The 16,851-nt window shown below is 54.1% G+C and overlaps 1 protein-coding gene across 7 annotated transcripts in view; it reads right to left on the reverse strand.

Annotated features, from left to right (window-relative positions):
* RGS3 (regulator of G protein signaling 3) overlaps window positions 1-16,851 on the reverse strand; it is a 141,114-nt gene that overhangs the window by 17,371 nt on the left and 106,892 nt on the right. For all 7 annotated transcript variants that reach the window (XM_075015581.1, XM_075015579.1, XM_075015578.1 and 4 more), the window contains one exon: window positions 16,706-16,828. In XM_075015581.1, coding sequence (XP_074871682.1) covers window positions 16,706-16,828 — 123 coding nt within the window. The remainder of the gene's footprint in view (window positions 1-16,705; window positions 16,829-16,851) is intronic.

The raw sequence follows: 16,851 nt of genomic DNA on the forward strand, positions 1-16,851 counted from the left end.
CAGACACTCATTTCCAGAAGCTCCAGGGCAATTTCTTGTACAAATGTTTGATGCTTCCAAACTGACTGTGTAGTTCCCCTGCTCTCCTCCAGCAATTGTGCCAGCTCAAGCCTTTGTATCGATTCATTAGTATTGTCGCTTCATGAAATAATGACGGGAAACCTATGCAGGTGACTTATGTCTTGATTCTTATCAAGCCCCATTCCAGGCTCTGCTTGCACCTGAAGGCTGTCTGTTTGATCAGTTCCTGCATTTAATACTGTTGGATGCCTGCATCAGATAAGGGCCAACAGGAAATGAACAAGCTCCTTTAAGTCAAGAAACATTTTTGGATTAAATTAAATTTCTGTGCAAATTCAATCAAAGGGTCTGCTGCGAACAGGATATGAACAGACCTTGCCTGCCCCCAGCACCACATGGCAGGTTTTCCATATCAAGCTGGAAACATCCATCAGAGGGTTAAATCTCAACCCCAGCCCTAGTGTTCCCTGTAGGGCTGGAGGTAAGCCCCAGAGGAACTGGACACAGAACTCTACTGATGGTCAAAAAACTGTCTTGACTCCTACTCAAGATTCCCTGGGGGTGCACCCCAGGACTGGTTAGCCTGTCTGGCCACACCACCACACTGGGAGCTGATTATTCACCATTTTGCCCAAATCTTTTTCAGAGTCACTTTTTCCCAGAAGAGCCCCCAGCTCTGCAAGTATGGCTGATGTCCCCTGTTCCGAGTTTGCTACATCCACATCTAGCTGCATTACAAGGGTTGTTGTTTGCTTACTTCCAGTGTGTCAAGGGATCCAGATCGCTCTGCATCAGTCACCCACTCTCTCCATTACTCACTGTGCCGCCAATTTTTGCGTCTCCTGCAGACTTTCTCAGGGATAATGTTATACTCTATTCCAGGTCATTGATAAAAATGTAAATTAGCATGGGGCCAGGAACTGATCCCTCCTAGGGCCCACTGGGAACACACCCACTCAGTGATGAGTCCCTGTTTATAATTACATTTTGAGACCCATTAGTTAGACCATTTGTAATCCATTTAATATGTGAATGTGAGATCATTCCAATCCTGTCACACAGTACCAAGTCCAGCGCCTTACAGAAGTTTAAGTCTATTACACCTACATTACTTTGATCACCCAGCACATCACAAAACAGGATGACAAGTTAGTCTGACATGATCCATTCTTCCATAAATCACGTTGACTGGTATTAATTACATTACCCGCTGCAAACAAGCCGCCTCCTCGCAGGGGGCTCCTTGCGGCAGCCCTGCAAGTTCACATGAGCAGATTTTCTGCTCATCAAGAATTTATGAGCCAAAACACAGCACAAAAGTCCCAAACCAACTGTGCCACAAGTGTCCACATCAACTCTGTGCAAGTGACCTTTAAACCCCTGGCTCTGCTCCCACCATTCGGGGGTCTTCTGCCAGACATGGACTCCAACAGTTGCCTTCTGACCCACCCAGCACACTCGCACACCTTTTCTTGTGGGGCACAACCTGGCGCTCCCCCGCCACAGCACCCATGGATCTCTGCAGGGTGCCTCTCATACGTCCTCTGCTACACAGCTGTGTCATGGAGACACCAGTGGGTCAGCCCCTCTGCAGCTGCCTTCTTGCAGCCCTCTCTGGCCCTCCAGCTGCAGCGCTCTGGCCTGGTGTCTCCAGTCAGAACCCCGCTTGCTGCTCTCCTGCCCTCCTCCCTCTCCTGGGAACCATCTTCTCTCTGCTCTTCCTGACGGAACCCCAGGATCTCCCCTAGCCCCCTCTCGTCCCCCACATGCTGCCCCACCCTCTTCATTGGCCCAGCTGCCAGCACCTGGGCTGGAACGGGACAGATGAGCCCCATTTCCTCAAGCTGTCCTGTTCCCCCCTTTAAACTCTTTACCAGCAGAGGTACTGGCCTTGCTCAGTAAGGTGTTCCTTAAGCCAGCGAAGAGGTGGGGTCAGGGCTTGGAAAATAAAAGGAAAGCATCACGCCTTATTTAAATGAGTGTAGTTTTCAAAACCTGCAAGCCCTACCCCGCCTCAGAGCCCTCTGCCAGGAGCCCGTCCTCCCCCGCAGCCCTGACTCCTGCCCCGAGCCCCTCCTCCGCCCCAGCCCTGACTCCTGCCCCGAGCCCCTCCTCCCCCGCAGCCCTGACTCCTGCCCCGAGCCCCTCCTCCGCCCCAGCCCTGACTCCTGCCCCGAGCCCCTCCTCCGCCCCAGCCCTGACTCCTGCCCCGAGCCCCTCCTCCGCCCCAGCCCTGACTCCTGCCCCGAGCCCTTCCTCCGCCCCAGCCCTGACTCCTGCCCCGAGCCCCTCCTCCGCCCCAGCCCTGACTCCTGCCCCGAGCCCCTCCTCCGCCCCAGCCCTGACTCCTGCCCCGAGCCCCTCCTCCGCCCCAGCCCTGACTCCTGCCCCGAGCCCCTCCTCCGCCCCAGCCCTGACTCCTGCCCCGAGCCCCTCCTCCGCCCCAGCCCTGACTCCTGCCCCGAGCCCTTCCTCCGCCCAAGCCCTGACTCCTGCCCCGAGCCCCTCCTCCGCCCCAGCCCTCACTCCTGCCCCGAGCCCCTCCTCCGCCCCAGCCCTCACTCCTGCCCCGAGCCCCTCCTCCGCCCCAGCCCTGACTCCTGCCCCGAGCCCCTCCTCCGCCCCAGCCCTGACTCCTGCCCCGAGCCCCTCCTCCGCCCCAGCCCTGACTCCTGCACCTCCCACACACCAACGCACTGCCCTGAGCCTTTCCACACCCCCAACCCTATCTCCTGCACCCCCCACACCCCGCCCTGAGCCCCCCTTGTCTGCTATAAATGCTTGAGCTGGGATAGTGTTCTGCCTAGCCTGCAAAGGGCTGGAAATGGCCTCGAGGCTGATGTGCAGGGGTCACAACACTGAGGTTGGTGGCAGCAGAAGGTGACAGAGCCAGTAAAGGAGCTGCTGGAGAGGCACGGGGAGCATGAGGAGTGGTGAGGAGAGCAGCCGGTGGAGAGGTGTGGCGAGGTGAGAAGGACGGCAAGCAGGGCAGCTGAGAGAGAGGTGCAGCGGGAGTGGTGAGCAGGTGGCCAGCAGGGTGGCTGGCAGAAAGGGGAAGTGCCCACGCAGGGGAGTGAGTGAGGTACCTCTTTACCCCTCCCACCACCACCCAGGTCCAAGGTGAAGGCTGCAGATTCACCACTGGACTCTGGGTCTGCGCTGACCAGACAGCAACTGGGAGTCGGGTGCAGAAAAGACTCATGAAAAGGACATTGAAGTTGTAAAGACTTAAAAGCCTAAAAGGGGAAAGGACGCTGCCCAGCCTACCTTACACATCATTTACGAGCCCTGTTTGCAGCGTTTTCCCAAATTAATGCCCAGTTACGTCCCTCCTTTTACGGAGAGCTTCTTTTCAATGCCTAGACTCGGAGCTTGCGAGTGGGGAAGTGTCACCAGAAGTGGTGTGCGGTGTGTGAATTCATATGTTACTGAGTGGGGGCTCAGGCTGGTTCTGTGTTGTGTCGATGCCCCTAAATACTGAACCTGGCTCTGGCTGCGGCTGGCTCTGCTGCCAGCAGGGTCACACAAAAGGCACGTTTGCTTTCTTCCCATCCTCCGGCTCTTCCCCAGGGCCTCACAGCACTGCACCACTTGGGTGCAAGTTATCTAGAGCTGTGATTCAGAGGGGAGGCCTTGCCACCCAGACTACCCTATCCTCTTGGGGCTGGGAAGTACCCCCAGCAGCCACAGGGATGGACTGGGCATGCGACTTTTGCTGCAGAACCCTGCTGGAGCTGCGCAGGCCGACACAAGCACCTGCCCCACCCCCCCCAGTCCAGGCCAGGGAAGCACTTGGCCCCCACCTGGAACCCCCATATGAATTAGGCCAACGCAGCATCTAGTACCTACCGAACTCTGCAATAAATTCCCATGTGTGGCCGCTCCTCCTCCTGCAACCCGCCTCATTCTGTGCACGGAGCACTGACTGACTGGGACAGCCCAGGCCATGGAGGGCCTCCACTGTGGTGATGGGCATGACAGGGGTGAAGGAAAATGGATGCCTTGGAGCCCCTTGGGCTGCTCATCCGGAGCCGCCCGGCGCTGGATTCCACTGGGAGAGCTGAGGGGCGGCTCCTGTGCAGGGCCACAATAGCAGACTCGCCTCTGCACAGGCCAGTGTGAGGCACCAGCTCCATTCACAGGGGGTCTCAGAGCCTCCTGCAGCTCAGCTATTGAATCGACACAACACTCTACCTCCTGACCTGGTGAAGGACAATAAACGTAAGAGCAGCACCAGCTGGGCCCTACAATTGGCACCTGCGGACTGTCCACCCAGCTGGGAGGGCGCTCTAGGGGCATGCGTACGTGATGAGAGCACCTGCTATTGTAACCATCTGGATCCTCAGAAACAAATGCAACCAAAAGCCAGCCCCGCCTGAAACGTCTCCAAGCCCTGGAAAGAGACAGAGGCATTCCCCAGAGGAAATTATCCTATGGCAGCAGCCTGGAGTAATCCCATTACTTTGTTACTGTCATTCCCAATTGATAGCTCTGGAAAGCTTAAGTCTTAACAGGGCATCACACAGCCCTCACTGCAGCATGTCTGCAAAAAGGACCAGGCTCCGCGCCCTCTAGAAATGATCTGCAAACCGGGTTGGTTGCTCGCCTCCAGGATAACATGCTTTCCCATAGCCATGGCATCTTGGAGATGGTGGCAACCAAGCAGCAACAACAGACATTCCCCGAGCCCTGAGGAAGAGGGCCCTGCCTTTGATTTTCCTGGGTAGATCCTGTATGTTCCTCAACCTGAGAGAGAGCAGAGCCACGAGGAGAACGGGGACAGCCCTTGCGCCCAGCGCTGCCACCCACCTGTCCTGAAAGGCCGGGGTCCCATGCAAATGCTGTCCCATCAGGAGAGGCATTGCTGATGGAATGGAATAATGCAAACGGCTCGATGCAAACAAGCCAGATCAGTTTGCTAATGCCCTTTGCTGGGCGACAGGCAGACATTACACCACTCAGGCCACCCCGCTCCATCTCTCAGCCATTTCCTTTCAGCTTCGCTTTACTCTTCAGTGACCACGGTGACTGGTTTTAATCTGGGAACTATCTCCACCCCTCACCTGGCGCCCGTGCCCTGAGAGAAGCCAGGCTCCAAGCCCTACGGCTGAGTGCCCATCACCTGTGCTCCCACCGCACTGACCTACAGGTCGAGAGGATCGCAAGGGCAGCGCATCCCAGCCTAGACCAGCGCATGAGACACAGCCCATGACTCCCTCACCTCCCTGACTGGCAAACCCATCTGCAGCCCAGGAGATGGAGCGTCCCAGATACCACTGAACCAAGCAGCAAGCGTCCAAGAGCTATGAAACCCTCTCAGAGACTCACACCCCACTTTCACAGACTGGGAGGTCAGGGTGGTGGATTTCACAGGGCGGTATGCTGGGCCAACAGGAGCTGGAAACCCCAAAGCAAAGGAATTCACCCAAGCAGACAACACACCATCTCAGCACCAACAGGCAGAGTTTTGACAGCAGGCAGCACATTCCTGGCAATCACAGACACATACCAGGAGCTGGGAGCAAGAAATCCCCCCATGTGCCATTACACACTAGCCCAGGAAATGGAGCCCTGCTGCAGCCAGCTTCCTCACCCCCACTTCGCTCCCAGCTGAATGAGTAAAGCAGACGCCCGCCGCTCTGTTCCCGGGGGGAGTTAGCCGAACTGGTCAGTTTAAAGCTGGCTGCTAAATCACACCCACGTCTGCCCTTTCTGAGCAGCATTGTTCGCAGCTCACGTTGTAAATGCTGCTTTTGGAACAGGATGGTTTCTCCTAAGAGCCCACTGCACTCCCTGAGAACCCCGGCCTGCTTCCCCCTCGACTGGGTCACCTTTTTTTCCCCCAATCCTGCGGAAGGAGGGAACATTCAGCTCAGTTTGCAAGGCTACCAGGCATGAACCGGGCTCGTCCCTCGGAGATCAGAACCAGAACCAGAGCAGAAACAAGGAAACAGACCTGAAAACTGAAGAGCCTCCCTTTTGATTTAAAGCATCGCTGCTCCGAACTCTGGGAACACGTTGCCTCTTTGGTGGCTTCAAGCCCCAGCCAGTTCACAACACGTCAAAGGCACAAAGCACCGGGTACAAAGTTTGAGTGCAACACATACCACATCCGTTCTCAGCGAGGAGCTGAATCCCAGTTAGCAGATCCACATCTACCTGAAGCAACGCCCAACCTGCAGCTCTGAGAACTAGAAGCGGCCGTGCCCTATATACGTCCACATCAGAGCTTCACTGGGATTCAGAGCAGTCCGCTTCTGCTTCTGCAGCTATTACATCCATGAAAACCGCTAGCTGAAGATGCCCCAGCCTCGCCCCAGCCAGCCCGCTCCTTTGTGCCCATTGTTCTACTGAGGGCTGTGCTGGCGCTCCCCAGAGGCCCCATTACCTGCTGAGAAAAGGGTGGCGGATGACCGCTGTCACGAGGCACATCTATAGAACATATTTAAACTCCGTGCAGCAGCTCTTCCCTGCCCTCGGGCGACACGAGCAAGAGAACAGTTTTAGCGCGTCCTGCAAATAGAAACTCAGCTGCTGTTTGCCAGCAGCCTTCGACTGGAAAATGTGTAATGTCTCTCGGACGGAAGGTCCTTAACCCCAGCAGTCCCTGCACTGTGCAACTGCCACCAGGCTCAAAATTCTTCACTCCAGTCTCCCTAGAGCCAGCACCAGGCTAAAGGAATCAAGCAGCTATAAAGGGAGAGAGGAGATGCAGGGCTGAGTAAGTTAGCACTGTCTATGGCTGGAAATGTGCCCCCAGGGCCACAAACAGCAAAACACGCCCCCTGGAGAATCCCACATGGTGCTTGTTTTCCTCCTGCAGGCACAGCCCAGTCCCCTTCTATTCCACCCACTCCCACGCACGCCCTGGCATGTGCACGCCAGTCCCAAGGCACAAGTGCAGGGTGTGGCACTGGCTCTGTGTATTGGCACCTTGCCGACTCTTTCAATTCACTAATGCACCTCCAGAGCCTTCTGCATTTCCGTTATTCCTGTCTGGCTTTGCTCTTCTTCTGCCTCTGCCTGGCTGTGCGGGGAGAGAAAGCACAAATGGTCCTGTAGCTCCATAGACTCTTAACAAATGTATTAGGTCAAAGCCACTTGCTCAGATGAACAGAGTGGAAAACAGAACCCAGGGAGCTGGGCGGGGCAGGAGTTACCTGTCACTAGTATGACTAGTTAATGAAGCAAACCAGCTTGGAGGTGTCCCATCCCTACAAATATCAAAGGAGGGGAAGCTGTCCGTGTAATGCATTGGAGCTGCACCAGAGGATGTATGGACACAAATCTGACATCCTGGAATACAGACAAACCCACAGGGGACCACTTCAACCTCCCTGGATGCTCCATAATGGATTTCAAAGTCGCTGTTTTTCTACCAAAGGGTTTTACCACAAGACGACAGAGGGAGGCCTCTGAATGGGACTCACTTCACCTGGGCCTGAGCAGAGATCCGAGCTAGCGCATGCATTACATAGGCAGTTTCCCCACCGTTGATATTTGCAGGAATAGGACACATCCACCTTAATCTGCTTCATGAAACTGGTCCTGCTGGTGACGAGTAACTTCTCCCCTTCCGCTCCCCCCAGCCATACAGGCCCTGGATTCGGTTCTTAACACTCCATTCATCTGGGGAAGTGGGTTCTACCCATGGAAGCGCATGGCATAATAAATGTGTTAGTCTCTCAGGTGCCCCAGGACTGCTTGTCCTAGGGGGCAGCAGTCGGAGATAGCTGGCTGAGCAGCATCCTTCCTCTGAAGAGCTGCCCCCCACCTGCCTTGTAAGTGGTCTTTGGGTTTGGTCAACAACAACAAGGTCAAATTTCAGATGTTTCTGCTAAACCTGCCTGCTCCAGCACTGTGTTTCATCGATGTGGAGAGAAAAATTGTCCCGAAGGCTGTGGACTGACAGCACAGCTTATCAACCGGCCACTCCACTTCAGCTGTTTACCCAGCACTCTGCACAAGAGCCATCAGCATTACCATTAGCTCTTTGCTCCTCCCTGGCTGAACTGCTTACACAGTGTGCTCAGCTATCATTAAGCCAGACTGGAATGTAAATACATTTCCAGCCTTGGCAAAGGACCGAGCTGGGCGTGCTTGAGCCTCAGCTCAGTACACAGACATCAGCCAGAACTTACAACGCCTCCCCCCTCCCACCCCGCCCGAAAAGAGGGAGCACGTCAAGGGCAGAGCAGGGTCCAAAAATACCTCACTGCCACTCCTGGGCCAGCACCTCACAAGGAGCCCTGGCTCCCTCTTGTTACCAACAGGCAATCGTGTTAGCTCAGTAGGTCCGGTCTCTGCCAGCCGGCACAGACAGCTCCTGACACACACTCCCTGATATCGGCCAGGCCCAGGCTGAGAGTCCAATCTGGCCCCGTGGTCCCGATGCTGAGGCCCAAGCGAGTCTGAAGTCTGGCTGCAGCTCATGGGAGCTGCTTCCATTCACAGAGGCGAGCTGGCCATGAACTACCCCGGCTCCTTGTGAGCCACTGGCAGGGGGACTCCTGGGCTCAGGCTGTGCTGCAGTGTCCCAAGCTACTCTGGACAGCAAGATACTCTGGTCCTACGTGCTCATTTCAGGGTCATTTCTACTGACAGGGACCAAGTCTCACAACCTATAAGAGGTGAAAGGACACAGTGGTGCTGGCCGATCAGGTGCTAGCTCACACCCAGGTCTCCCTGACAAACGCCTCGCTGGAACCCGACTGGCTCTCCACTACACGAGGGTTGTTAAAACAGGTAGAAGAACCGTGAGAGTGTGATTAGGACTGAGATTTTATGGAATGCTCGTGAGTTGCTGCCCACTTTAATCTCACTTCTATCACCTGCATCCCCTCTTGCAAGGGAATCATAGGGACATTTACATGGTAAACCTCTGTGACTGGGACCTTCTCCAGACTAGAGAGGTTGGTTGATGCATGGCAGCTTATGCTGGTCTAACTCTGGACAACATTTAGGCTAAAATGTTGGTCCCGCCAATGTAACACTTCGATGTGATGCAACTCTTGAGACACTTTGCCTGCATACTTTATGGAAATATGTTTTTGAATACCATTATGTATAGTTCAAATATGCTTTATGCAAAACAGGTCAAGTAAGCTATCATTCAAGAGGCTCTGAATGTACATATTTTGTGTGTATGTATCATTCTAGTATGCAAAGTTAGAAATATTAAGTGTAAGCATTCTTATTGATCTAGAATTTCTAGTGAGAGTCATTAGTGGTACTTAAGGAACTTAATGGCCCAGTGCTCAAGACAATGACCTGTACATGGTTTTGTTCGTCCTGCAAGCCCAAACTGAGGCTGGCCCTGTAAAGCCATGTGACTATGTCACCTACTGCTGGAATCCATCTTGAATTTGGTATTTTTCCCTTTGGATGAGGAGAAGGTAACCAAGACATACCACTATGAGGAAATTCTGTTTAAGCAACGGGATGCAATCCATGATAATTTTCAGCTGGCTTTTGAAGTGTCCTTCTTCAACCTAATGCTATATCTAAATGGCAGGCTTCTGTCAGGAGACTGGAGGTCTCTTGGCAGAAGTCTGCCACGTCTGGAGCATTCTGCCGACATCCCTGACTTCCTCGTTTCACGCTTTAAAGGCATGTGTGGTTTGGTTGTTCAGGAACAGTTCCTGAACATGGGGAATGATGATTTAAACAGTGTTTGTGGGACAAAGTGACGGAATCAGCAGGAGCTCTTGCGGGAAATCACAAGCAGAAGGGTTTAAGTTTGACAGGAGGCATGGCCCCAGCTATACCCTGGGAAGGAGGGTGGAGGGGAGGGGTTTGAGGTTCTCCCCAAGTTCACTCCTATGTTACTTGTCCCAAGTCTCCTGTACAGACAGAGGAGTCTAAAAGGTACTTTCACTGCAATACCACTGAGCGCCCGAGAAGCAAATGCCCAATGTTGAGTGGAAGCAAATGGCAAGTAACTCACACACATGATGTTCCCAAATAGTGGCCACTTATTATCCAGGATTTGTAAAACTGGCTAATTCCCAGCTGGGCAGTAAACACAGGGAGACTGTGAGGGTGAACGGCCAAACCCTCCCTGTGTGGAGGGACCCTGGCAGAAATTTCTATAGTCCAAAAGGACTTAAAGAATGAACCACATATACCTCTTGGGGACTTGGCTGAATTAGAATTGGTTGGTGGACATAAGATCCTTGCACCTTGGGCCCAGGTACAGGTTCACACAGGGGAAAAAAGGCTGAGTTAAATGCTGCTGTTGCTGCTGAGTCGCAGAATTCCATACCATTGATTTTGGAAAATGACTTTTTTGTAAAGCCTCCTGAGCCGTGTCTACACGTGCACGCTACTTCGAAGTAGCGGCACTAACTTCGAAATAGCGCCCGTCACGGCTACATGCGCCGGGCGCTATTTCGAAGTTAACTTCGACGTTAGGTGGCGAGACATTGAAGTCGCTAACCCCATGGGGGGATAGGAATAGCGCCCTACTTCGACGTTCAACGTCGAAGTAGGGACCGTGTAGTCGTTGCGCGTCCTACAACTTCGAAATAGCGGGGTCCGCCATGGCGGCCATCAGCTGAGGGGTTGAGAGATGCTCTCTCTCCAGCCCCTGCAGGGCTCTATGGTCACCGTGGGCAGCAGCCCTTAGCCCAGGGCTTCTGGCTGCTGCTGCGGCAGCTGGGGATCCATGCTGCAGGCACAGAGTCTGCAACCAGTTGTCGGCTCTGTGTATCTTGTGTTGTTTAGTGCAACTGTGTCTGGGAGGGGCCCTTTAAGGGAGCGGCTTGCTGTTGAGTCCGCCCTGTGACCCTGTCTGCAGCTGTGCCTGGCACCCTTATTTCGATGCGTGCTACTGTGGCGTGTAGACGTTCCCTCGCAGCGCCTATTTCAATGTGGTGCCGCGCAACGTCGAAGTTGAACATCGACGTTGCCAGCCCTGGAGGACGTGTAGATGTTACTCATCGAAATAGCCTATTTCGATGTTGCTACATCGAAATAAGCTATTTCGATGTTGGCTTCACGTGTAGACGTAGCCCTGGAGTGGTGAGGAAGTAAAAGAAGTAACTTCTCTCCCCAGGAGTGCTAGGCAATTTGCAACAAGCGGGGTGGAGGCTGGAGGAAGCCAGCTCTATTCTTGAGTTGTTGCCTAGTGCTAGAGGGTCTGTACAAGCTGTAAAATGCCAGGGAAGGGCAGAGCAGCAGGAAACAGGTATAGCCCTGGGGGGCATGGAGACAGGTGTTTTCGAGGAAGGCCTTCAGGAAAAGGTGGTGTGCAGGAGGACACTGAGGGAGCTGAGGAATTCAAGGGCCTGAGACTTGGTGGCCACCTCAGTTTAAAGGAGGAGATGAACACAGGGCTTACTGGGGAGGGTTCTGCTGCAGCTGGGAGCCATATGCCTACAGCAGAATAGGGACAGATGGCTCAGCAGGGGAGAGTGCAGGAGTGTTTCCCTGCCTTCTGCAGGGAAGCCTTGGGGAAGAGTGCTGGGTCCGCATCTGTAACCCAAGATGCCCATCTCTCATTCAGGTTTCAAGTGGGGGAACTGGGGGTCTGAGCTCCTGGAAGGAGGTGACCACCATTATTAGCCTCTTAAGAGCAAAATCTGGGAAAACAACAAGGACCTCACTGATCCAAAACACCATGGTACCAAACATGGGGCAGGCAGTACTGTCAAAGTCAACACCATCCCTTGGACACCGGGATGTAAAATTCAAGCAGAGTTAAAGATCAAGGATGGTCTGACTAGAAGCCTCTGCTGGGGTGAAACCTCTCTGCTTGGCCTGCACTGACAACCTCATTCACAACACGTCTGCTTAGTAGAGAGCTGGAAGCTTCCCGGGAGCACCTAGTGAACCACTAATGAGCATGAATGATCCTCTGTATTCAGCCGTGGAGCAGCCATTCACTGAGGTGGAGCAATGGAGATGGAGGAGGCATTGGTGTCCCTGAGAGAGCAGGTCTGGGTGGAGAGGCAAGGGCCAAACAGGAAGCACCGGGAGGCTCATTAGAGTGGCAAACCAGCACTGGCGGGGCCACAACGGCATGGTGGGAATGACCTTGGCCCTGTCCAATCTGACCTTTACCAGGAGGTTGGTGATGAGGAGAATTAGGGGAATAGGCTGGTCAACTGTGGGATGAGGAAAGCATCCGCTAGGAACCCTGTGTTCGTGTCTTGTCTGGAGCAGAAGCTGCAGCACTTCATGTTCTGCTCCCTGGGAAAGAGGTTAACATAGAGAGAACACCCCAATTCCAGAAGAACTGTCCGCCAGCTGGTCAGCCAAGAAACTCCTAGCACCTGGGAGATGGCAGGCTTGCCAGTGAACGCCACGCTGGATGCAGAAGTCTCAGAGGTGGATGGCCTCCTGATGGAGCATTCTGGACTGAGCTCCCCCTTGGTGGCTGACATAAAACATCATGGCTGTATTGTCCATGAAGACCCAGACCGCTCTACCTGCAAGATGAAGGCGGACAATCTAACGCACGCCCTGTGAACCACGTGTAACTCTGTCATTTCTGTGGAGGGGCACCAGGTACACCAGGTGCACCTTTGCATGTAGCAAGCACACATGCCTACACTGAATGGACATGAGCAATCTCCTGGAGAAGAACTGATAGCAATAAACACAAATCAGATGGTAGAATTATAGAAAACTTATAATGGAAGCAGAAGGACACAAGGAGAAAACTCTCTGGCCAGCAAATTTAAGGACAATAAGAAGGCGTTATTTAAGCATTTTAGGATCAAAAAGAATCGGTCTTGGTCTATTGCTAGATGGAAAAGGAGAAAAAAAACCAAGTGTTCACTAACTATTTCTGCTCTGCATCTGGGGGAAAACAACCACGCCATGTTGTACTATAATCAAATACTTTTCCATCCCAGCTGTTACTGAGGAGGATGCTAAACAGTAGCTACTGAAGCTATACGCAGTGTTGCTGTCACTGTGTTGGTCCCATGATATTAAAAAGGTAAGGTGGGTGTGGCAATACCTTTTATTGGATAAACTTCTGTTGGTGAGAGAGAACAGCTTTGTGCATAAGCTTGTCTCTTTCACCAACAAAGAATCACAGAACTGAAGGGAACCTCAAGAGGACCTCTAGTCCAGCCCCCTGCACTCATGGCAGGAGCATACGTTCATTCAATAAAAGCTCTTACTTTGCCCACCTCGTCACTACTAAATTTAGACATTTTTAAAGCAGCAAATCTGGATAGATCCAAGAGTTTTACAAGAGCTGGCCACAGAGCCTGCTGAACTATGAATGTTGATTGCGAGTAACTGGAAGAAAGTGAATGTGCCAATGTTTAAACAGGGAAAACAGAATGAACTGGGTAGTTATAGGCCTGTTTGCCAGAAACTGATTTAAGGAAAAATAATGGAGCTTCTGGTATGGGACTTGATAAAAATTTAAAGGGAGATAATGCCAATCACACGGTTTTGTGGAGAACAGCTCCTGTGAAGCTAACCTGAGATTTTTACCAGATTACAAAATTGGTTGAATGACATCATAGTGTTGATATAACTGACTTATTCTGGTACCACACAACATTTTGATTAAGAAGCTAGAATAATACAAAATCAACATAACACACGACATGGATTAAAAACCGTCTAGCCGATTGGTTTCAAAATGTAAGTGTAAACAAGGAGTCATACTCAAGCAGAGTATCTCCTGCCAAACCTTCCCTGGGGAAGCGGCCACAGCTGGTGTAATGGATCAGGAACCTCTGGTGCTCAGCACAGGAGGAGCCAACCCCAGCTGTGCCCTACTGACAGGCTTTCTATCAGCACAGCACATGATTTCCACTACTCCTGTGGACGTGCTGTGAAATATCAGAGTCCACACACACCTGGGAGCCGACGCTACTCAGGAAGCAAACTAGATTCACCCCAAACAAAAGGAAGGACTGGGATCCGGGAGCACCAGGAGTCAGAGACCAACGCCCAACACCAGTGGCTGCAGCGAGGGAGGAAGAAGGGTGGGGTGAGGTGTAGGGCTTGCAGATACTGCCTAGAATCTCCTCTTTGTTCTACATCTCCCCAGCTGCCACCCCACCCTCCTCCCCAGCTGCCACTGCCACCTGGATGTGTCATCATGGCAGGGCAGGAAGAGGGTAGCCAAAGCACTAAGGCCCGTCAGTTACTCTGCTCAGTCCAGCCTGGTACTCTGGGCCCACAGGCTAGCGACAGCCAGGGAGGCCAGAGGAACCCCAGGCTACTCTAACATGAGCTGGAGCAGTGACTGCCCTGGAGTCGGTCTCAGAATCTGAGCTCGTAGTCACCACCTCACCCTGCCGGGCCAGCACCAACGGTGTCTTCAGCCGCAACAGTCACATCCCTCCCTCCTCCTCCCCTGCCGCCGAGCCAGTGGGGACAACGCACAGCCCTGCGGCAGAGACCACCCCTGCTGACCTGGCTCCTTGCCCCGGCTGGCATGTGCGTCTGCCAATGGGCTAGGAGAGGGTCACTGGGCATTCAGTGCCCCACCAACTGCAAAGCCATCCGAGACAACCAGGCCACAATCCCACCTCCTGCGCCTGCCCCAGCCCTGCATGGTACATGGCAGAGACTGAACCCTGGCAGCTTCCCCGCTGATCAGACACAGTGACGAGGCTCCTTGGGATTGGGCCGTTCTCAGACCACACAGGCCACACCACTCCTCTGATATCCCAGCACCTCGACCTGCAAACGCTGACGCTGGAGGAATCCCATGATGGGTCTTACAGCCAAGCCAGACCAGGCAGAGCTGCTAGATGGAAGTGAACAGTGCAGCTCCAACTGCTGACCGGGCCCCTGTGCATCAGGGAAATAAAGCACAGCAAACGCTCACAGCTTGGCTGAAATCAGTGAGCCAATTCACATTGTCTGAGCGGCTGTCAGATCCCGCCTCACAGAGGTACATAACCCACCGGCACTTCACTGGGGTGGGCCCTTTGGGCACTGAGACTCTCAGGTAATTTCTTCTACCCCACGGCCAGGGAGAGCGCCTGCTCCAGCCCCAGCAGAGCCCTTCCCTTGCAGACTGAGCCTCACTCTAACCCTGGGATAAGGAATGAGACCTGGGAAGGATGCAAACATCAACCTGTGCACAGCCACGATGGGAAAGCGTCCCTAGGGACGCCGCTTACACAGGCACATCCTTCTACCCTCGGGCTGTGCTCTACAGCAGCCCCAGGGCGCATGTGGGACGAGGGGAGGTCCCAGAGCTCACCTCCCCCTGCCACGGACATGACATTTGAAAACAGGAGGAGGAAAAAGACCAAGGACTTAGTGAGCCCCACGAATCCTCCAGAGCTTCCCCCTGCTGACACCCCAGTCAGGCTGCTCTCATCCGACGCCGCCCTGGCTGCACTGTCACACCCCCGAGGCACGCCTCGCCCTGCTGCGGGACTTCGCTGACTCCCCATGGGGTGGATGGATACAGAGCCTTGTCACACGACAGGGGAGCAGGGGGAGGGTATTACCTGACCTCAGGTTATTTGCATTTCCCGGGGGGGGCTGTTAGTTACCCATTTGGCGTCTCAGACTTATTTGTCGCTGCCTGTCAGAGCTATTCTAGCTCCTCTGAAATCGGCGGGAGAGGCTTCTAGAAGCTCAGTCTCCTGCAGAGCCAGTTTGTGCTGACCCAGTTTGGGATGCTGCAAAGCAAACGCTACGTTGTCTGTGCACATAAATCAGGCGTAAAGGAAACTTCTGTCCCTTAGGACCCGCCTTGCGTCTGCAAGCACAGCAAGAATGAGAGCCTCCGGCTGCGTTTCCACCAGCAGAGCCACGGGGACTTACTAATAGAGACAAGACCCAGGTGTTCCACAGCATCTCTAGGGGTTTAAACTGAGCCACTCACGATGCCCACGGCCACCAGTCCTCAGCAGGCTGCAAGGGTGGTTGCGAGCCCCCAGAGCCATCCAGGAAAGCAGAAATACCAGACAATGTGGGGGGTCCGCAGCCCTCTCTCTTCCCACTGAACCCGGGGAGTGAGCCCAGCTCCCGAAGGAAGCCGGGGCCCAGCAGAGAAGTCCCCTGACACTGACAGGTCCTTGGAGGGCAGAATCAGCGGTGCCCAGGAATACCAAGTTCTCCGTTCATGTTAAGGGGTCTGCACACATATGTTCGCAGCCCAGGCTGGGAGGCCTCCCATACTCTGCCCCATCTCTACGCAGCACGCCGGCCTCTTTCCTGCAGGGGAGCTGGTGCAGCACCTCAATGTGTAGACTAACCTGGGCCTCTCTGTGCTACTACATCAGGCACTGGGGCCAGCCTGGAGCTATCCTGCTCTGGGAGGAGGCACAGTCCCAGCAGTGCAGCTACACAGCCCCCAGCACCCACCCCCCTGGCACAGGCCTTCCAATTAAGATCCAGAATTCAGAGCCTGGATCTGGTGTGCGTTGCAAGGCTCTGCCTCCCCTCTGTGACCTCCCTGCCCTGCAGCGACTCTAGGACAGTAACCGGCCCTAGCTGCCCAGACAGATACCCGGGGCCTATTTGCCAAAGTTTGGGTCAATGGATGTAAAGCCAGTCTCGTGCTCTCTAGAGCAGCCTGGGAAGCTGTGGACGTGGCAGCCCCTCGATGAGAGCTCGCAGCTCCCCTGGCCAAAGGTGGATCCTGGCAGGCGCGTGAGCTGATTAAAGCCCCTGTGACAGGGAAGGACCTAGCCCCACCGATGCATGAGGGAGGCTGCCCCGACTGCCCAGCCGTCCGGCTCCTTACCTTGTTCTCAGCAGGAGCGGCTGCCGGGTGTTGCTGTTTACCGATGTTCTCAGCCAGACACCAGCAGAGCCTCTCCTTCTGCTCCTGGGAGTAAGCCTCCAAACGCAATAAGCACTCCGACTTCTGACGTAAAGGAAGCACAGGCA

This window comes from Carettochelys insculpta, chromosome 21 (genome assembly GCF_033958435.1).
Source record: "Carettochelys insculpta isolate YL-2023 chromosome 21, ASM3395843v1, whole genome shotgun sequence".
NCBI lineage: Eukaryota > Metazoa > Chordata > Testudines > Carettochelyidae > Carettochelys > Carettochelys insculpta.